Source organism: Arachis hypogaea, chromosome 15 (assembly GCF_003086295.3).
Source record: "Arachis hypogaea cultivar Tifrunner chromosome 15, arahy.Tifrunner.gnm2.J5K5, whole genome shotgun sequence".
Taxonomy (NCBI): Eukaryota; Viridiplantae; Streptophyta; class Magnoliopsida; order Fabales; family Fabaceae; genus Arachis; species Arachis hypogaea.
The window spans coordinates 132,877,766-132,900,484 of record NC_092050.1 but is presented as its reverse complement, the minus strand read 5'-3'; the positions used below and the strand labels follow the sequence as shown (position 1 = coordinate 132,900,484).

The 22,719-nt window shown below is 32.1% G+C and overlaps 2 protein-coding genes across 6 annotated transcripts; both read right to left on the bottom strand.

The window, feature by feature from the left end:
- Positions 1-1,139: 1,139 nt before the first annotated feature.
- On the bottom strand, positions 1,140-9,690 carry LOC112750752 (xyloglucan O-acetyltransferase 3). 3 transcript variants are annotated; one of them, XM_025799587.2, is made up of 3 exons: positions 9,273-9,690; positions 8,793-9,079; positions 1,140-2,050 (listed from the first exon to the last, which is right to left on the bottom strand). In XM_025799587.2, the coding sequence occupies exons 1-3, from the start codon at positions 9,553-9,555 to the stop codon at positions 1,271-1,273; spliced, it is 1,350 nt and encodes a 449-aa protein (XP_025655372.1). In that variant the 5' UTR covers positions 9,556-9,690; the 3' UTR covers positions 1,140-1,270. The 3 variants fall into 3 exon arrangements, 2 of the variants coding, with proteins under 2 accessions (XP_025655372.1, XP_025655369.1); XM_025799584.3 differs by having other exon boundaries at positions 8,793-9,082; positions 9,273-9,689; XR_011872277.1 differs by lacking the exon at positions 1,140-2,050 and adding an exon at positions 7,316-7,680 and having other exon boundaries at positions 8,793-9,082; positions 9,273-9,664.
- Positions 9,691-12,757: 3,067 nt separating this feature from the next.
- On the bottom strand, positions 12,758-21,264 carry LOC112750751 (uncharacterized). Of its 3 annotated transcripts, XM_025799579.3 has the most exons (5): positions 20,930-21,248; positions 20,593-20,730; positions 19,225-19,593; positions 14,826-19,129; positions 12,758-13,822 (listed from the first exon to the last, which is right to left on the bottom strand). In XM_025799579.3, the coding sequence occupies exons 2-4, from the start codon at positions 20,692-20,694 to the stop codon at positions 14,861-14,863; spliced, it is 4,740 nt and encodes a 1,579-aa protein (XP_025655364.1). In that variant the 5' UTR covers positions 20,695-20,730; positions 20,930-21,248; the 3' UTR covers positions 12,758-13,822; positions 14,826-14,860. The 3 variants fall into 3 exon arrangements, with proteins under 3 accessions (XP_025655364.1, XP_025655367.1, XP_025655363.1); XM_025799582.3 differs by lacking the exon at positions 20,593-20,730 and having other exon boundaries at positions 20,930-21,264; XM_025799578.3 differs by having other exon boundaries at positions 20,593-21,260.
- Positions 21,265-22,719: the final 1,455 nt, after the last annotated feature.

Below are 22,719 nucleotides of genomic sequence, written 5' to 3'. Positions count from 1 at the left end.
GATATCCGTGGAGACCCCGATCCCCAGTGGATACGGAATTCCCGTTACCCGTCGCGGAGACGGGGACAGGTTTTGGAGGCGGGACGGGGGCATGTCCCCACCTCCATGGGACCCGTTGCCATCCCTACCCCCTCCCAACGCTTTGTTCTTGAGTGACGAGAATGCCCTTCATATTCTATTTTCATTTTCAATACTGCACTAATTTTTTTTAGCAAAGTACCAATTTGTCCCCTCTATTTGGGCTTATTGACCGGGCCCAACAATCTTAGTTTCCAATTTTTTTCACAAATTCTGATTAATAAATACTTCGTTTCTAGCAAAAGTACCAACACTGAGCTAATACTTAAAAAAAAAATTTTCCAATGAGCCATAGCTCACATGGCATTTTCCCTCTCCCTACCTCAAAGGTCTAGGTTTAAACCTTAAAGAATACAATTAAAAAAAATGTAATAAAATATGTGAAGAGTGTGTAGGTGTATTATGTACCTAGGTTAATTAACTTTTTTTCTAAAATTTAGTTTGGTATCCTTGCATTACCTCTAAAGGAACACAAAATACTAGTATTCTCTTTTGCTTATAACAATGAGCCATACACACTTAAATTAACAAATTTTTATAATTTTTTAACACATAAAATACGACTAAATTAGAGTAATTAAACAAAAAAAAGTTTTAATCTAAGTAGTACAACTCGTATATAAGAGTGATAAACGGATCAAAATCCGCTGAATTGTTAAAAAAAATAGATCAAACTAAAAATTTAAAATCATCATCATAAAAAAATCCATCTAATTCAGTATTGTCTAATTCGCATGTTTTGGCAGATTTGACATGAGTACATGATGAAACATGTTTGTCCCAAAAGTCCGCCTTTTTTTCCTAAACTAACAAATTACCCAAACCTATAATCTCGACCCGTCTTAAATAAATCGTACCCAGTGAAACACAATTCTCACTTTTAAGTTTTAAATCAACTTCCACCCCTTCCAATAATGATTAATCCTTTATTATTGTATCAGTTTTTTCATTTTAAAATATTTTTTTCAAGATGCTTATACCCTTCAAAAAACAAGTTACAAAGTAACTACCATATACCATTATATATATGACACATTTTGTATTATATATACTAAGTTGGCTGATAAACAAAAAACATTACATTGTGATTTTATTTGGAAGTTCGAACCACGTCAATTTAGTTAAATACAAAATGAATGTAGTTTATATGGGTTAAAAATGCAGTTATATATATGTGTATGAGGGTCAAGTTTCAAGAAGTCAAAATCCCAAGTTGTGATCTTATAAGAAGAGCAAGCAAGAACTCACTCCACAAATCAACAGGACCAGGCAAACACCAATGAGTGCAATCATTATAACCTTTCATCCACTTGTTACCCCAATGATCTCCAGGGTGCCCATCTGGCCTCATCAACATTGCCCTTGTCACATCCAAAATCTCAAATAATCTTTTTTCACCTTTTTCCCTTTTTGCCCTCTCAAACTCTTCCATCTGAATACTCCTCAATTGCCAATCAAAGCTCCCAAAATCAGCCTCACCCTCACTCAAAGGACTAGTCCTATTGCAATACCCTCCATTGTTCCACACACCATTCTCAAAGTGCGCTGGTGCAAATGTCCTCAACACTGTTAACAACCCTCTCTTTTTCTTCTTGGATCCATTTATGTGCATGAATGTTGTTCTAAATGCCATCCTAATTGGCAAGTCTATGTTGTAGTTTGTCACATTTTGTTCATTACAATATACACATCCTATAAGTTTGTTACCTTTGTGAAGATACATTACTCTGAAAAACCAATGTCCATCTGAGATTATTGCATAGTCTAATTCAGGGAATATATTGGCCCAATCTTCATCTACTTTGTCTAAGTGAAGGTCAAAAATGCTGGAACCTGTGCCATTCACAATTCTTTCTTCTCCTACGATGAGGAATCTGCTCCAAATCATCATTAGGGTGAAATCATGCTTAGGGAAGTACCATTTTCTATACTTGTCTTCTGGGTCCTTGTACATATCCTTTGGAGTATCCTCCTGTCAATATTTGCAAACAAAATTGTCACATTCTCCCATTCATGTATGGAAGATGTTCTTTATATGCTAACAAAGATAGTAATGATATAAAGGATTTAATTTTGATTTCTTATACCACAGATATCTAATTAAATTCGATTTTTTAAATAATCATTTATATAAATAATATAAAAACTAATGGTAAATTACTAAAATTATACCCGAATAATCGGGTCGCTGATAAAAATACATTCAAATTTTGTTATTGACAAAAGTACTCTCAAATAATTTTAAAACGCGACAAAAATACTAAAAGAATATTATTTTTTCTGTGTAAGTAGCAAACGACTTTTATATTTAACAAACCGCTTATGGCTTTGATCCAAAATTTTATAGGAATATTTAGATGACTATTTAAGAAATATACACACAAAAATTGGATAAAAATTTGATCTCTATATTTTTTTATTTTTTAAAAGTATTATTGGTTGTTGACAAAAAAGTTACAAAATATAATATATATATATATATATATATATATATATATATCAAAAAATCACCAAATTTTAACGATAAAAATATCTCACTTTTTTAATTATGGCAAAAAATCGTATCAAAATTTAATTTCTAAAACATTTTTTGAAAATACATATTTAATGTTAGATATTTTTGTCACGATTTTAAACTATTTGAGAACATTTTTGTCGATAACAAAATTCAAGTACATTCTTTTCTACAATAAAATTATTCGGATGTATTTTTTTGTAGTTTATCCTTAATATTTATTTACACTAGTTTACATAAAAATAAAATTCTTATTTAAATATTAATTTTTATTATCAGATTAAATTATGGATCCTTTTATGTTTTATTTATCGGGCCAATAATTTAATTATAAAAAATTTTGTATGTTATATTGTTATATGAAAATAATTAAAATATTACAGGACCAACACAATTTATTATTTTTGTCCAATAGTTAATCAATAATATTTAAAAATGTTAGTTAAAAAAATAATATTAAACTACTAAATTAAAAATGTTAGATTACTAACTAGAGATGTTGGTCAATATAAATTATTAATTATTGGCTATGCCAAAATAGCAAAAAGCATTTTCTATTAATTTGTATGTGGTAACATTTTGAACTAGCCTATGGCATTTCATCCTTGTAAAAGTCTTTTTCTACCTCAAGTTCAGCCCTCACCTCCTCGCCACTCTCTAAACCACCACCTCCTCGTCTCTAAGCCCCTAATTACGTTCAACTCCCAACCTTAAATGTTCTAAGAAAAATGTCCAAATTTGAAACTAGAATAATGTTCATTGATATATTCAAGAAAATGATCGGGAATTTTAAACTATTTCTCTAATTATATTTTTTATTTTTAAAATAAAATATATATATTTAAATTCTTATTCATTTATGAAGTATGAGTATAATTAGAGGATAAATTAAGACTCTTTGATTATTAATCTATATTTAAATTCATAAAATAAAATTATAAAACATTTGTTTCCAATTTTTTTTAAATTATTCTTTCCATTTATACTTTTTTATAATCACACAGAACAAATAATTAGAGTTTTATTTAATAAAAATTAAACTTTGATAAATACCTTCATAAAATCTAGTCCTAAGATCAATGAATGGAAACTTGAGAGTGTGTCAATCCATTTTTTAATAATGCCGAATGAATAACATACTAAAAGATAATGTGTTTAATCTTAGAAAAATTTTTAACTTGAATATATTATTTGTATTTAGTTCATTGATATGTTTAGAAAAAAATATTGGGAGTCTTAAATTATTCTCCTAATCATCCTTCTAATTTATAAATAAAAAAAAACAATTTTTAAATGGAATGTTTTCTTCTATTATACATTCTATAATTGCAAAGAAGAAACAATTAGAGCTTTTTTAATTAAAAAATATACTTTGATATATAATAATATAATTTAATTTGTAATTTGAGTATTTATTATTCACAATGACTTAATTAAAATTTTTTATAAAATACAAAAAATCTTATTATAAACCTTTATAGATATCTATTTACGAATTGAAAAAAACTATAGAACCTCTAGAATATTTTTTTTTTTTAAAGAATAAGTATAGGTTAAACATAATATTTGTCATAAGCTTTTACCTATCACATGTATCCAATTATTTATTTGTCATATTCAACACCTTGAATGATTATATATATTTGTTGCCGATAAGTTAAAGGGAAAAAATCGAAAATGGTTCATGACATAACTACATAAGTGAAACAATTATGTTGTCAATATTTACTATTTCTAGTTCATCATTTCTTCCCATTTTGATTCTACCAAACACAAATATGATCAATATGATGATGGATTAATGGTATTCAACTATTCATATAAAGATTGACATGGCATGATGGTGTGGTAAAAATAAGAAAAATTGAGTATTTGTACTTATGGACTTTGTGAACGCTAATAAAATTATCCATTAAATAAGAAAACTAATTAATATTATATACATGAAAGATAAGTTTCGTATGATAAAAATATCTAAATTCTATTTTTTTTTGGCTGATTTTTTAATAAAATTCTTAAATTACTCTCACCCTTTATCTTCAATCTCAACTTTCAAACTTTCATAACCCTCATCACCACCAGCACCTCTCCTAAACTCCTGATTACCACTGCCTCCCCTCCTCTTTTTTACTGCCACCACTCACCGTCACTATTACCAGCACTGCTATCATCACTCCTTAAAAGAACTTGTAGAAAGACGAAGAAAATAGCAACGGAAAGCCGCTCAATGAAATAAATCAAAGTCTTGGAATTGTCATAGTAGAAAGCATAGTACAACTGTGTGATGATTGTGCCGTTAAATCTAACATAGCCTTTCAAGATTTTGAGAACAACGCCGTAGTTTCAAGGGAAGTTCTTGACGCAAGTAACGAGAGAGTCGATGTTGGCGAAGGAGTGAGGAGAAGGAAAGACAGTGGTAATCAAAAAAGGTGTTGATAGTGGTGAGAATTATGAAAGTTTGAGATTTGGGAAGAAAAGATGGTGATAGAGTTGAGTTAAAGATAAATGATAGAAAAAATTTAAAAATTTTATTAAAAAATTAACAAAAAAATTAAAATTTAGATATTTTTATCACACAAAACCTATCTTTTAGAGTATAACATTAATTTCTTTGTTTGATGAGTATTTTTGTCAACATTCACAAAGTTCATATATACAAATAATTTTATCCTAAAAATAACAACAAAAATCAAATCTCAATGATGAAGTATCGATAGACTCTAGACTTGATGGGACGAGATCATTGAGTTATTAAATAGTAAAAAAAAATAAATGCTAATACAACAAGAAAAAACGTATTTTATGATTAGAAAAACATATTTTAGTTGGCTAATACAATATTCTTGTCAAACCAAAAAAGAATTTATATTTAAAAATATTATCTGAAAAAAGTGTCATTAATGTAATACTCAAGGAAATGAAATATACATTGTTAAAAAATCCAACCAAATGAATATATTATATATTTTGCCAAAAAATAATGGTATATGATATTACTTTTTCAAGTGACTTGAATAATCAAATAAAATCACTATTAAAGTAATAAAAACCATTAAAAGAGGTCAATTATGAAATTAATATTTTTTAAGTTAATTTTATAATTTTTTTAATTTTATTTTCCTCCTTCATATTTTTATTCTCTTTTCACTCCTTTGTTGTTCTTTTTTTTTTAATGTTATCTCATTATTCGTTCATCGGCACCACTTTACTAACAGTCATTTGTTAGCTATCAGATTGTCAAAATCCAATGTTAGTTTGAAATAAAGAATAAAAAAAATTATATTTTTAGGAATGAAAATTTATAATAATTTAAATGAACATCCAAAATCAAGTCCTAGAAAAATATTCAAAATCAACTAATAAAATAATATCCAAAAATAAATTACTGTAAAATATAGTTTCAAATTTTCAAAACAAAACAAATCCAAAATCTAAACTAAAAAGTAAATAATATAAACAAGAGCAATCAAAATCCAACATAATTTTTATAAGAGAAAATTTCACTCTCCTCGCTATTTGTAAAATATACATTTTTTCTCTCTTATAATTTTTAAAAAACCTCCTCTTTAATATATTTTAAATTTTTTGTGTTAACTAATGTTAACTTTATCTATTTTTCAAGAAAAAATAAATTACTTTTTACAAAAATATCCTTTAGAAAAAAATTTATTTTTTTTGTCATTAAATTTTGCTTACCAAAATATCTTTTAATAAATTATTTTTTTTTTTTGATTAAATTGTATTTTTACTAAAATATTTTTAAAAAAATTTAATAATTAAATTATTCTTGTCTAAGATACCCTTCAATAATTTTTCAATTATTAAATTGTAATTTTACCAAAATTTTTGTTAACAATTATTTTTATATTTTACAATTAATTTTTTGATATCAATATATATTATTTTAATATTAAATAAAAAATCTTACCACTATTAATATGTATAACAATTAATATATATTAATATCAAAAAATAATCTTACTAAAATTTTTTTATTTAATGTTAAAATAATATATATTGATATTGAAAAATTAATAGTAAAATACAACTATAATTGTTAACAAAAATTTTGGTAAAATCATAATTTAATAATTAAAAAAATTATTGAAAAGTATCTTAGAAAAAAATAATTTAATTATCAAATTTTTTAAAAAATATTTTGGTAAAAATACAATTTAATTAATAAAAAGTAATTTATTAAAGAGTATTTTAGTAAACAAAATTTAATGACAAAAATATAAAATTTTGCTAAAGAGTATTTTTGTAAAAAATAATTTATTTTTTTTTTAAATAGATAAAGTTAACATCAGTTAACACAGAAATTTAAAATAGATTAAAAAAAAAAAATTTAAAAGTTATAAATGAGAAGAATATATATTTTATAAATAAAAAAAATATTATTTTAGCATTTCTTAAAAAAGAAGAGTAAAATTTTCTCTTTTTATAAACCAATAGCCAAGTCAATTACATTTATGTCCACACATTCAAAAATCCCCAAATAAACTAAATCAACATCCAAAATTTAACATTAGAAAAACATCCAAATTTAGACTAAAGTTGACCTCCGAAAAGTGGATTACCTATTTTAAAACGTCGAATCATAAAAATCCAAATAACAATTATAACAACAAACAGAAGCATTTTAAAAAGAGGGAGGGAGAAGAAGTTATTTCAAAAAAAAAAATAAAAATAAAAATAAAAATAGCCTGATGAAGTTAGTTAAAACATTATTTCCTTATACTTTTTCTTTTGGCAACCATAACTAAATTGGTCAATAACTTCAATTAACTACTGTCATCAACCATCTTTACATCAAATTATGCTAATAGCATTTGTTTTCTCTACAAATAGTACAAATAAACATCATTCATCAAAATTTATATTAATACTAGGAAATTGATCACATCTAACTACGGAGATCAACTTATGAATTAAGTAGCTCTCTATTATTCATTTATTACATTTTTGCACCTCACAATACTATTATTCTTGGCATGATCCCGTAAAAAGTATTATTTTGCACCTTAGCCTCAAAAGTGGTTATTATTCTTTTTTAACCATGGACATCACCAAGACACCAATCATCCCTACATAGAAATAATCTTTTGTTTAAAAAAAAAGTTTGATTATTCATTTACAATAAGTTTAATTATTTTGTTGTGAAACATTTAATTATTTATTGAAAAATTAATTTGTTTAAAAATTATATAAATATACATAATTACAAAATGATTACTTTAGTAAGTGATTTTATATTTTTATAGATATTTTTTATTCTCTTTACATCAACATTAACGGCGAATTCGTACCTAACATCCCATTGGAGAAATGGCAATTTTTTAACAGCAACAAAATTTAAATCTAAAATATTATACAAACTATTCAAACTCTTCACCTGTAAATCAATATAGGGGATTAAATTGCTTTACTTCCATTTTTATTTCTATTTATGATATATCAACATAATAGTGTTATACTTATATGTGGCCGCGTCCTTAATATATAATCTTTCCTTCATTTGGATCGGTTTCAAGAATCACATTCCCCTTACAGTGTAAGCAAGGAATATGAACTAACCTAATCAATCCCAAGCAACAGAACAAAAACTTTTCTCGTCATGTGATTTTACAAACTCCCATGTTTTAACACAAACGTAATTATAGCAGCTGGAAAATTTTGAATACCCAAACTCAAGTTAAATCTCAATTTGGTCCTTAAATTTTAGTCGAATGTTCAAAATGACATTCACAATTTCATTGGTTCCAATTAGAACTCTAAATTTGCAATCATAGTTCTGACTTGCCTCTGCGATTATTTCCGTCGTCGGAACGCTGATCTGACGTAATTGCATGACACGGTGGATACTACTTAAAGAAAACCCTCACACTACATGGTTTCCAAAAGATTTGGGCGCGAAACCAATACGCCATCGTTTAAGTAGTGTCCACCGTGTCATGCAATTGCGCTAGATCAATATTTCGGTGACGGAGATGATCACATGGATAAGTCAAAGTCATGATTACAAATTTGAGGGTTCTAATTGGAGCTAACAAAATTGTGGGGTCATTCTGAGCATGGAGCCAAATTTCAGGGACCAAATTGAGATTTAATTCACGAAACTCTGCTTACATTAATAAAATTATTTGAATTAGATTATACTATTATATAAAATGAAGAGAAAAAAAAATTAGAGTGTGACCTGTGACAAAAGGCATAAGAGGGATTCCATGTGGTTCCTAGCAACAGAGTCACCAATGAATGCCATTTTCTTGCCGCGAACAATGTTGAGGAATGATGTTGGATTGAACCTTGGAAGCTCACATTCATGAGGCTTCCATTTCCATTTAAGGAAATCAGTGTCCATTCTCCCATGTCTGAAACAGTTCTTGCTATCAGGGATTGTTATGCAACTTGAATTTGTGTAATACGATGATTCTCCCTCTAATGATGGAACCCAATGACCCTTAAATAGGTCACATTTATTTTCTTCTGAAAAGAAAAACAAAAATAAAAAAAATTGAACAAGAAGATTGACAAAGTATATGATCATGTTATCCAACAACAGGAAAAGTTGGAGAGGCGATTGATTTGAACTAGTCAAATTCTTAATAACAAGGTCTAAACAACGTTGACCAAGACAAAATGAATGATCATATTATTGAATTTTGTAACAACATACCTTTTTGTGGTTTGGAGTTGGATGATGATGAGGAAACTTTAGTTGTTTGAGAATGTTTTTCTTGCTTATTATGTTGGGGGTGATCATCATCAAAGATATCAGGGCCTTGATTGGGAAGAAGGGTCAAAGGTTTTGGGGAAATGAGAAAGAACAAACAGAGAATTGAAGCAATGAAGAGAGAGGAGAGAATCAAAGGTATCATTGTCCCTATGTTCTTGACGCATCTCTCTCTTTTATCCTGAAAAGTAGTGGAGGACTTCTTCATGTTGTTCTTGGCCAACATCAACAGACACAAGAGGACAATTGAGGGAGGCTGTGTGGGGTTTAAGGTTAGAGAACAATGAGAATAATCCAAATACTGATGATTGGGGAAAAACTAAAAACCATGGAATAATGAAAGTTTTGTCCCTATGGCTTTTTAGGACTATGGGGAATATATTAAATTACTAGTATAGAAGTCATTAATGAAAATAAATAATTAAAATCTGATTGGTACAAAATAATTAACATATTTAGCTTTTTCTTTCTTTTTATGTCTTTCGACCATTATTCGATTTCTTATTACTAAATATCTGATTAATTTCCCTCGAGTGAATATAATTGCTATTTGTTATCGAATAATGAAAATGTTTGTTAACCCAAAAAAAAAAAAAAAAAGAATTTGTCTTATATAATATTTATGTTACTAGAATTAATGAATGCTAAATAAAATAAGTTTAGACTATTTTTTTTATCTTTTTAGTAGTACGATTTGAATAAAGTATCTTTTTGTCTCTAAAATTTGGAATAAGTTCCAAAGTTGTTCTTGAGTTTAAATCGTTCTATTTAAGTTTTTAATATTTTAAAATCGTCTCAATGTTATCTTGTGGTTAGTGATATGTTAATAGAGTTAAAAATAAATTGAATAATTATCTATCGTAAAAAAATTGATATTATTGAAGGATAATATTAAAATTTATTTTAAAATTAAAAATAAAATTTAATTAAACTAAACATTAAAGAAGTTTGGTATATTAGAGACAAAAAAGTATAATTTATACATTATTATTTATACGTACCATACTCTTTTTTTTTTTCTTGAAAATTTATCTACTAGTCATTCTACAAGCATGAATAAAAATCTTGAATTCGTAATACAATTCATTTCGTTAAAATTCACTATCATTTTACTTGATTTAGTAATTTTTCTAAGAGTAATATATCATTTTTGTCTCTAATATTTTTGTCCTATTTAAGTCTCTAACGTTTTAAAATCATCTCAATATTATACCGTCATTAGTGATTAGTTAACAACAATAGGACAACATCTAGACGATTTGAAAATATTAGGGACTTAAATAGAACAAGTTAAACATTAGAAATAACTTTACAACTTACCCCAAACATTAAAAACAAAAACAATACTTTACTCCTATTATTTTTAGTATAAATTTTTTATTTCTTAGTACTTGGATTCAAAATTATTATAAAAGGAATAAATTCAAAATTAATAATGGAATGAAATATTAGTTACCAACCGTTTTTATAATCTATAATATTTGTCACTTACACAACATATCTTTTGGTTCAAATTATTTGTATTTGTCATATTTTAATACCACATTTATTCACCATTTTTTATTTTTACCCACGATATAAGGAACTTCAATATAATATTCGATTATTTAACTAACTTGTGTTCTAAGAGTATATTTTAAAAATATAATAATAGAAATTTTTTAATACTTTGATAAATTTAATGCATTAAAAACTTAAAAAAAATTAATTTTCGTAATAACTTTTATAAAACAAAAAAAATTAAAAATTCACCCCAAAAAATCCCTAAATAACATATAGCTTAAGCGTTCCTCTTCATTCTCTTAACTACTTTACCTCTTTGACCATAGAACCCACCTTGGTTGTATCACTTTATTCTGATTTGTATTATTGTATATACGTGAGAAATTTCGTTTAATTATAAAATAGGGAGACAGAAAATGAGCAAAGTACTTTTGGTGTTTTCAAGCAACATACTCCGTGGAATATTATGACACATGGAAACGTTGAATCAAGATATGAATGTGTGCTTTTGTTGAGGGATGGACTAGTCCTTAGATTTAGATACCCTAATTTCACGGCGCAATCCCAACCTTTTGATTTAACGCGTAAATTGGCGTGAATGTGTCACGGTTTTGTGCCTTAAAACCTACATTAAGTCCACTTTGTCTTGTTCTCATTCCATATGACCATGGAAAGTACAACACCCAGCAGCAATAAGCTTTGACCCTCATTATTTTATAACAATTTTTCTGCTAGGTGATCTGGTGATGTTGAATTAACCTCTTTTTTTTTTTTTTATCGCATTCCCTAACTCAATATACTAAAGGCTATTTTATGGCAGATCTGAATTCTATTTTAAGAATTTTTTGATAGTCAATGTGTTGCTACATAATGCAGTCCTTCTCAACTTCCAAATAGTTGAACCAAGCTAAGGCCCAATAATAATATTATAGTAAAACATTTAGAAGATCAAAGCTAACGAGTTATAACTCAAATGACATAATCTTTTTTCCACCTAAAAATTTTGGGTTCGAGTTTTACTGGTCAGAAATTATTTTTAATATGGAAATAGAAATGGTGTTTTGGTTGAATATTGATATTTGAAGTGTATTACAGTATTGTGAAAAATCATTCAACACGCCCCCCACGTGTTAGCCAGGATGATGTCAGTGTCCAGCACGTCCCTACGTGTTAGACTTCTCTCCTACAAAATCCACCCATCTGTATTACACCAAATAATTTCATTTTCAAAAAAAATACCAATATTTTTTTCATATAAAAAAAAATCAGCCCCCACTGGTTACAGCTGATTAAAAAAAATCTCCTAACTGTTGCTGCTATCTGACCCTAAAAAAGAAGATTGAAGACAACGTGGGGGGCGGTTTGCAGGCCTTTTCATATGTAAATGGGGTCAGCATTCAGCCATTCGCCAAGCAATCTTATACAATATAATACTTTAGAAAAGTAAATAAATATTTCTATTTAGTTGACGTCATAGGCTATATTCTTTACATTTTAGGCAGCATCTGGTGCTAGTTAATGCGTGGGGATGATGCCCCAAACGGGGTTAGAACTCACAAGTCAGCAGCACACGATCAATGCCTCATTCTTACCAGTTCAGGTGAATCCATACCATCATGACGTAAAGTGGTGAAACTGTGAGAACTTTTTTGTTTTTTCTTCTTCCATTTTATTTATTTTTGAGTAAAAGGTCACTGAAAACTTAGAAGGCATCCAACACGCAAAAGAAGTATGAACCTTAATTTGAATACGCCCGCCACTACTTACGAAGCAATATGTCTGTTTATTTCATAAATTTATCTAGATTTAGAATGAAAGTCATTTTGTTATTGGATAATGGGAATCCTTGTGCATACTATGAGTCTGAGATTGGTTTATACGAGATACATTGGTGATTCATGAACAAGAACAAAGCACGTGCACCATTAATGCAAGGATATCTGATAAAATTAATGTTAAAAATAAATAAAATGAGCCATGAGAAGGATGAGTTTAGCCAACAAGATTTTGTTAAGGTAAGCCACTAACAAGAACTCGAATCACACTACAAAACATTGAGAAAGAGAGAGGTGACACGTTGGCCATGATTGCTAACCTGTGACTATATTATCATCAATAAGCAGAATGTGTAGAGCATCCTATTTTTCTTTGGTTTACAAGAAGGCCGAAGCCCAGACAGAAACTACACCACAACTACTCTGCAGGGCAAGGCATCATCCACAGACAAGATACATTTGGGGGGATCATCTCAAAAATGTAATCCTTGATCCAACTCACATCCTTTGCGAGCACAGCGGGTGAACAAAGAACAGCTCCCCAATTCTTTTGTTATCATCAGAGAAGAGACTAGTTGCTAGCACTCCCAGAGTGATTGTTGTTGATGACCTTGAAGGAAGCCTGTGAGTCATCCCTCACTAACTCCAGCCCTTTCAAGATCCCCCATAACGCCGCTTTCAAGGCTGTACAATCTTCTAGGCAGCATTCGCCAGATTGCCTATCCACCCTGCTGTGAATTTATCCTCCTTTTGAACCACCAATACAAGGTTGTAGCCTTTCCTGAGAACTTCCTCATTTTCTTGAACAGCCTTTAAGAGTTTCCTTTGCTATGGGCCTAAGGGGTCTATAACAGTGTAGCTCAGGTTCCTCCCCTTGTTTTTCCAAAACAGCAGCTGTCGCATTCCATGTATTTAACAAAGTTGAAAGCAAAGGAAGGGAAACAAATGATCTGAAACTGGCCTAAAACCCAGGCCAGTTGATACATCGAACCCTCCTTTCATCTTATCTGAAAGGGAACGGCTTGTTGTATGCAGAATCATACAAGACAAACTGCATCAGCCATCAGAGGCCCTGATTGCTTTAAGAGTCATTTAACGACGGGCGAGTGTGTCAGCAGCAAGGGTACCATCTCTGCTCATTCTTCATGGCCCAACACAGTTGACACTCGGCATGCAAACATTATCATCAATATTTCCAGCACTTTCCACAAAAAGCTGCAAGGTGCAAGAACGGATACACATAAATAAATCACAAGCTTCAAACCACACAGCAGTAAAAAAAGAAACTGCACACAACAAATCAAAACAAATTGGCTCAATATGAGTGGAAGACTGAACTATTTGGGAGAGCATAGTGCAAATGCTATAAATATTCAAACAAGTGGAACGAGCTTTTGGTAGGCATCATAGGAAACATTTAATAGGTATGTCCGAACATACCCCAAATTATTTAAATTGACTCCAGTCAGAAAAATCATAAAGATCTGACATGAACATCAAAGGCATGCATTAGCATCAATGTAATTTGACAGGCTGCCAAGAGCCAATTTCATGAATCAAAGGCTACCAAAATCAACACTACACATAGATTCGGAAGGGTCAGATAACTAATAAATTAGTAAAATTAAGAATACTAATCAGCATAAATGAAGAAAACAATAGTAAAATCAAAACCAATATCTAACCCCTAAGTTACCATGAGTAATAAATATGCTGAGTCAGAATTCAAATTTATGTAAGATACTAAGATTCAAATCCATAAATTTAAAAAACAAAAATATACTGAAGGAGGAAGCCAAAAATTTTTTGCACTTTAAGAGTAAAAATATAATGTGGCTCATAAAAGTAGAAAAAGCAAGTCCGTGGACAAACAGCCACGAACTCCTCAAATAAACATTAATACCCTCTTACCCACACTCACTCCACATCTAAAAGACACTAAGCTGCCACAAGCCTCAAACTAACCGAAGGAAGTATTCATACAAGCAAGCGAACATTACAAGGTCACAAATAGTGCACGGCTCCTAGTCTGAACAGAAATAAAGGGGCCTAGGTTTCCTCAAACAGAAAATGGTGGTTCAGTCAGCAGCATGAATCATCCGATTGCACAATTTCTAAGAGCAAGCTCATCAATTCTATACTGATATCAAATGGATTATTGCCTAGGATCAGAATCAAATAGTTAAACGATAGAGAGTCAAGTTTACAATAAGCTCACCTCCACTTCTATATTAGTTTTGAAGAGCCATGATCCTACTGCCATGAGGGCTGTTTGTAGCTGAATCTATCAGCTCCATCCCAACCACCATCAGGTTCTTTTCTCTTCAAGACACCTGCCACCTGAAACATCTTCATATGTTCCTCTCTCCTGTCTGTATCTGTACCACCGGGGCCTGAATTAAGATCCAGACTTTGACTTCCCCATTTTCGGGTGTCAGGAATCACATTACTTGTACCCCCAGGAAGACTCATGACATATGGACGCGGATATGTTGAGGAGACAACACCACCAGGTGCAACTGGCTGCGACGGCATAGTAGGAAAGCAAAGTCCACCAACTGTTGATGAATCAATAAATGTTGCTGAACCAACAGAAAAGGAGTTTGAAGATAATGGAAAACTAGTCTCAAATGGAAATCCTCCTGGATATGGAAAGGGTGCTGCAGTAGGTTGGTAAGCAACAGCAGGAGCAGATGAAAGCACTGGCCCCCGGTAGAGTTCAGGACCAAAGGCTGCACTACCAGTGGGACCCATTATCCGCTGTGCACCAGCAGCTGCAACATAACTCTGTTCACCTCTACCAGGAAGAAGTGGAGGGACAGTAATTGCAGAATAAGAATTTCCTGGGGGAAACCATGATGAATAATTCCCATATTCAGCATTGTTGGCTCTTGTACCATGGATGGCAGATGGAATCGGTGCACTATTTTTCATCTGCTGAATTCGAGTTGGGACCTCTGTGCCAACTTCATCAAGGCCTGGTCCATTATTCAAATCGAAGTCTCTTGACACACTTCCACCATTAGATAACCTACCAGACAGTGAAGGCTTACTTGGCAATGTAGGAGCATCCAGTTTACTCAGAGAGTAAGAAACAGCATCAGGAGTCTCATCAACTCTGTTCAAATCAAGATCAAGTCCCATTGTGCTGCGATCAGGTGGCCCAGATTCTGAAGAACCATGGGAACCTACATCCTCAAAACTTCTTTCATCAGCAACATTCAAATCAAAATCTAAAGGAGCACGGCCTTGTTTTGAAGATGTGGAATCAACAGAAGGAATATCTCCAGTAGTTGACGGTGTCTCTGAATTTTTCCTAGGTTCAGCTGGCCGGAAGGCACTTGTTGCAGCAGAGCCTTTCCATCCAAGTTCACCCTTACTGCGCAATGGGTTTTCTGGTAGAACAACTCGCCCCTTGACAGCAGATGCCACTGTAATTGTTGTATGGAATCCCCCAGAGATGGATGAAATGGGAAAAGGCAATGCACAAGGATTATGGACCGCAGATGATGTGGTGTGTTCTTCCTGCCGAACAATCTCCCCATGGCTAGCATCATCAACAGAGAAGCCCTCATTTAGATCAAAGTCTAATATTACACCTGCATCAGACCCAGCAACAGTGAGGGATGGATGAATACTGTGGGCATGCTGCTCACCTGCAACATCAGATTCCTTTCCATCTAAGTTGCACACAGAAGTTTTAGACACTTCATTTTCTTTCCCGGGAACTTTGGACAACGCTGGGAGATTTGATGATCCAGAACATTGACCAAGAATCTCCTTCAGACCTGAATTATCTTTGTCACACCCGCTAACATCAGCAGGAACTGTTGATTCTAGATCCATCGGTTTTTCATCAGGATTGGTGGCAGCCAGCTTCATCTCATTTGCATTTTCATCCCTGGATGCCATCAAAGAATTACCAGAAGCAGAAGGCGGCATCACATCCACCTTTTTAAACTCTACAGACTCGCTGCTTTCTGCAACAGATGACTTTTGCACTGATACGCCAGTAACCTCTGTACTGATCTTGTTATCCTTACCTACATCTGAAGATAACTTAAGTAATTTTTCACCTAATTCCGTTTCAATCTTTACACCTGCAATGGTCTCTTTGGAAACTAGCATTTCATCATTCTTCACGATTGCCTCATCCAAGTGATCAACCATCTCCTTTTTAGAGTCTGAACTGCTGGGTTTAACCCACTGACTTCCAAAATCCCTCTGCACATGAAAATAGTTCTCTCCTCCAGGCTCTTCCCGAGTCTCCTTTTTAGATGGTGGTACAGTTTCAGAAGCACTCTCAGCAATTTCTGGCCGTATGCAAGGAGATTCAGCATTTTGTGACAAATCTGCAGTAGAGACATTCATTTGGGCCCCGTCATCACCAGTTTTCTCTTTACAACTGGTTGAAATTGCTTCTTCTCCAGCAGAACCACGTGATATTGTGGTCATAGGGTGCCTTGAATCATTTTTAAATTGCACTGGATCAACAGCATTCAACTGAGGCTCTGCTGATGCCCTTCTATCAGATTGTGTAACAGTGTGAGCAGCTATTTCACCCGGATGCTTTAACTTGGAAACATTGCCAGAGCTGGATTCATCTACCACAGGAGACTTCCTCTCAGGTGAAGCCAGAGGAGAGACATTTCCAGATGTGGATATCTCGCCTGCAGCTACGGTAGCAAGTAAGTTCATCCCATCATCACCAGCAGAGACAGAGGCACTAGCTTCGGAGAATTTGACACAACTTTCAACTAATGCATTCATAGGGCTTAAAGAAGCAGCATAAGTCTGCCCTGATCTGGAAATAAATCCTGATGACAGATTACTCTGTTTCGATGTTTCTGGTACCTGATCACCGTCTTCATTAATCCTTCCCTGTTCATCAGCTATCGGAGAGCCCTTACCATGCTCACAGCCAGTTGAAGCTTCATTAGAAGCACAGGCATCAGTTATCACATTAGATGAAACAATGGTATGCAAACCATCATTTTTGGCTTTAACTCTTCTATCCCGAGACTCATTCTTGTCGGCAGGAGGCGAAGCTATGCCACAAGGAATAGCAGGTTCTTCAGAAGCAGCACCGCTTGCTCCCCTTGAAGGACTACGGGCAGTATTTGGCAGTCTGAGAATAAGGCGTTGATTATTCCCTTGATCGGTAAGTGGCGGATCAAAAGATTTTTCGTGGGAAACTCGAGTTGGTGAAACTTTTTCAGAAGGTGAGTTTCTAGTAGAGCTTTTTACCGAGGTGGGCTCCTTCTGAGCAAGTGCAACACCAGCCCCATGTACTCCATTGCTTGACTTCCGAGTTCGAGATGTACCACCAGGTATTTTGCTCGCACTCATTGACACAGCAGTGGAACTCCTAGAATCTTCCCTACAAGACCCAATTGTTTTTGCATGTTCACTAGAACAAGATAAGCTGTTGTTTTGGGACTGACTAGAACTGCTGCTCCTTTCCTCCTTGATAGGTGTCAGAGGTTGATCTGATGCTGGGGCACCAACTAATGCCTTCACATTCTGATCTTTAGGGGTACAGCCCATTGAGGTAGTCATCAATTTAATTGAGCTAGGAGCTGAAGAAGACTTGGACAATGCTTCCCCAGAACCATGCTTAGCCAATGAATTTTTGGATACTGATGATTGAATTGCAGATCCCTTTGTAGCATTCTCAGATCCTCCAGTTTTCTTATTTCCAACATGAGAGATCTCAGAAGCTGCCGGTTTTGCTTGCCAAGACACAGGACGTGTAGAACCAGATTTCGAATCGGTCATATTCATTTCAGCCTCAACACGTTTCTTCCATGTATCTACTAAACTCCTAGCTTTCCTCTGAATTTCAGAATTTTTGTGAGTGCGTAAATGATTAACAGACTTCCCAACATTGCATGTTTGCAATGCATGAAGGTTCACAGGAAGCCTATCCAATGCACGAAGTAAGGCTAACAAAAATTCCTCAACTGATTTGTCGCTTTCTTTAGGGGTATTACTATCACCATTTTTTCCCTTGTGAACCTCCTGGAGCCATTCATCCAACACAGGTAAACCCCTGAGCTGTACAAACCAGCTAAGACAATCATCACGCTCGGTTGCTGCTATTGCATTAACAAGGATTATTCTCCCACCCAAATCTATTTTTTTATCAGCACCATCAGGTTGCATGAGTTGCACAAGTCTTTCAACTCCTTCAAAGTCAACAAGCCCACCTTTGTCAGTAATTTTACTGATCTCACTCCTCAACATGCTCTCAGATCTAACTGGGCCAAAATCCCCATCTTCTGCTTTAAATAGCCGCTCTCGTTTAGATAAATCAGAACCCTGATCACCCCTTTCTCTCTTTTTTCCTTTAACCTGTGTACCAAAGGAAGAACTGTTTTGAACACTATCAGAACCAGATTTCAAAGATTGTGTTGATGTCGGACCATTCAAAGGTTTTGGAGAACGGCCTCCCGACTGCGCTGCCCCATGCATTTCTAGTTTTGTCTTGTCTAATAACCGGTCAACTTCTTCCGGTACAGCCTGGTTCCATCAATAGACAAAAAGACTCATCAATAAAATCATGAGACAGAAATATACAACAGAAAAGTACAGACACAGGAAATTGGAGAACTGACATTAATGTATTCCTTATCGGTTAGCCACCATATACAGTTGTTCTCAGTGTCATACACTCGCCTGCAGACAAACGCAGATATCCCTGAAGGAAGTTCAACACCTTTACGAAGGAACGCGACTTTACACGGATGGAGTAATGATGAAGCAGATATTTCATTCTTGTGATATGAGTAGAAGACTTCGTTTGGGGCAGCTTCCAATACGCCCTTGGTAAGCTTCACATCAGCATGTCGGTAAAGCCAATTCACTTCTAAAGTTGGACTTTCTTCTTTATTAAATATTAACTTGCGAATTATTCCAATAAAAGGTGGGGAATGCCGGGGTGGCTTGAAAAGTGCACAATCACCAACATAAATCTTGCGTCCATCCTACAATGAGATCATTACAATTAATTAGGCATAACTTAAATGTATAGATATAACTTTAATGAAACTATATCAAACAATGAAGAGTGGAAATGAAAATGAAGAGTACTGATATGTTAAGCAGAGAACAACAGGTAAACCAATAAGGAGCTATCGCATTGGGGTTGGGACATGCTCCAAAACGGAAAACGAAAACATAAAAGTAAAATACACAACAGTAATCCAAGAAAAACAAAGAACTTATCACTTTATTTACTATATAAAAAAAAACCCACCGATAACCAAAATCTTCCCACCGCAACTTTTAATTTGAATGCTTATCTAAATTCATTTTGGTAATATATCAGATTGAAACCAACTTATAAAACCGAAACCAACTTATAAAACCAAAACCAACCTCTAGACTTTACGCAAAACCAGAGTTGAAAAATACAGATAAAAAGATTCAAACAAACCAGACACAACAACAAACCAGCAAAACGTCTGAAGAAAAGGGAAAAAGGTATGTCTCATTAACAAGATTCACAAATTTTACTATGGGGAGAATTTAATTCACACAAAAAACTAACAAAACTCGCAGAACTTTCACAAAATAGCACATCATACTGTCTAATAATCCAAACCTATATATATAGTTCGCCACCCCTAAATTTCAAAGACCTCAGAAATATAATTAATTTCCAAATGAATAGCCCGAGAGTAATAATAAATTTACGCAACAACAACTTGAAAAACTTTAAATCAATACCGAGAGACAACAAATTCCTGAACGAAAAGATAACCCAAAATGACTAAGAACAACAAGACAACAGAAATGATAGAAATTTCAGATTTTCAAATGATATTTTAGGGCTTCCATTAAAAAAAATACCAAAAAGCTCAAAAACATGGGACAAAAACCAATAAGAAACGCATTACGAACACCAAATGTAGTGGAAACTCGTAAATTTCATTGAAGACGTAACTCAAAAAGAGAGAAAGTTTCGCAATATATGTATATACTTTGCATATAAATTGAGACGGTGAAGAATCGGGGGCTACAGCAGTGGCGTTGGGCCACATGTGCCGGCTGTGTTTCCACTCCTCAGAACCGGACCCATGCATAATATTCCTCCATCTTCATCGATCCCACAATTCTCCCTGAAAAGAAACATCAATTCGAGGTCGAATTTCCCCTACACCAGCACAAAATGAAAACCCTAGATTCGAACAATCGGCATGGAGTGCTAAAGAGAAACCAACGACAAAATCGAAAAACCCTAGATCAAGCCCCTCAGATCTTTCCCTCTTCCTCCTAACACTGTACAATCCAATCCAACAAAGGAAAGAAAAAACTAACCGATGGAGAGAAAGAGAGACGGCAAGTGTGGTGTTTCTCTTTTTCGTTTTTAGGGCTTAGGTGGCGAATAATTTCTCTTTAATCGGAATAATCGGCGAAGGAAAGGGAAAAAGGAAGGGTTCTTCTAGTAATTAAGATCGATCGCTGGAAATAGAAGAGAAATCCAGAGATTTTGTGCGAACAAGGCGCGACGATGAGAGAGAAACGGAGGATAGAGAGAGAAAGAAAGAAAGAGAGAGAGAGAATTGAAAGAGGTTTGGAGAGAGACTCGATGCGCTTGGCTAACGCGAAACGGCGAGAACCGAGAAGACAGAAGAGTGAGAATTAATATTAATAATAAATAATAAATAGGAGTAATAATATAAATTATAAAGAAAAGGAAATTTAATAAAATTTGTATACAGAACGACGACGTTTTTTGTAGAGTGGGCCTGGTAAAACTTGAAAACGACACCGTTTTCTGTTAGAGACTCTTTAACTCACATGTCGTAAAGTTGTGCGTGTACTTTACTCTCAGCTCGCTCTCACTCTCACTTCGGTGCCAAACGCGAGGGGCAGAAACCCACGTACGGATGGGATTTTGTTCTTTTTTCTTATGCTTTTTTTTGTTTTTGGTGACTTTTTTTTCTTATGCTTTTGATATCTTCAGTTAATCATTAATAAATATAAAATAAATATATTAAAAATTCAAATTTTTATATTTTTAATAAAAAATTAATTTATAAATTTAATATGCATTTTTAGGACAAAAAATAAAATAGATAAATTTATATTTAAATTAGTTTTGAATCTTTGAGAATCAAATTAAAACATGAATATAATTTTTAGTGACTAATTTAACTATTAATTTCTCATTTCTCTTTTTTAACTATTAATTACACTTTTTATAACAATAACATTAATTTAGTTTAATTATTCTACTAATTTTTATATTTTAAAAATTTTTAATTGAATTTTTATATTATTTATAATTTTATAATAAAATTTTAACCGTGTCAAAAATTAAAATTAATAAAATATTTTTTTTCAAAAATATCTGATCGAAAGTTTAATTAAATTTTTAATTGTAGATATTTTCAATTTTTAAAAATATATTTTATTAATTTTAATATTTTTGACATAAAAAAAATATAATTATAAAATTAAAAATGATATAAGAATCTAATAAAAAAATTTAAACATAAAAATTTAGTTATAAATTTAATAAAATAATTAAACTTATTTTTTTAACACATTTACATAAGAGGGAGGGAGTAATATACCAAATTTTTTAGAGTAAATATGGCTAAGTTTAGAGGTTAAAATGTAAAAATATAAAGATATTTGGTAATCAAAATAAATTATTTAAAAATAGTTAAAAATTATCTTATTTATTATTTATTAATTATTATAATAATTAATAAATATTAACTAATATACACTTTTTTTTATCTTCTTAATATTATTGGTAAAAATAATTACTTTTATAATATGATAATATATTGTTAGATATTTATATAAAAAATATTTTATAATATATTAAATTCTATTGTTATCTTTAAATTGATCAAGTACTGATATTTTTATTGATTATTTTTTATATGAAACAATAAATAAAGAAAATATTATAATAGTAACCATTCATTGCAGATACGAATTAATTTATTTTCCATTCAGATCTCAAACTAACTCCTAACAATTATATAAGCGATAAGTCAAATTTTCTTTATTTATAAAAGTAGGGAATCAAAACCTCACTATTTGATTAAGAGACCCAAAATAACCATATGGAACAACATGTTAGTTGTATT

Excerpts from the sequence above, each read along its gene's own strand:
- LOC112750751 (XM_025799578.3), bottom strand. The coding sequence starts at position 20,694 with ATGCATGGGTCCGGTTCTGAGGAGTGGAAACACAGCCGGCACATGTGG. Across the intron at positions 19,594-20,592 it reads CGTCTCAATTTATATGCAAA|GATGGACGCAAGATTTATGT; the intron begins GTATATACATAT and ends ATCTCATTGTAG. Across the intron at positions 19,130-19,224 it reads CCGATAAGGAATACATTAAT|GCTGTACCGGAAGAAGTTGA; the intron begins GTCAGTTCTCCA and ends TGATGGAACCAG.
- LOC112750752 (XM_025799584.3), bottom strand. The coding sequence starts at position 9,555 with ATGTTGGCCAAGAACAACATGAAGAAGTCCTCCACTACTTTTCAGGAT. Across the intron at positions 9,083-9,272 it reads CAACTCCAAACCACAAAAAG|AAGAAAATAAATGTGACCTA; the intron begins GTATGTTGTTAC and ends TTTTCTTTTCAG. Across the intron at positions 2,051-8,792 it reads TCTTATGCCTTTTGTCACAG|GAGGATACTCCAAAGGATAT; the intron begins GTCACACTCTAA and ends AAATATTGACAG.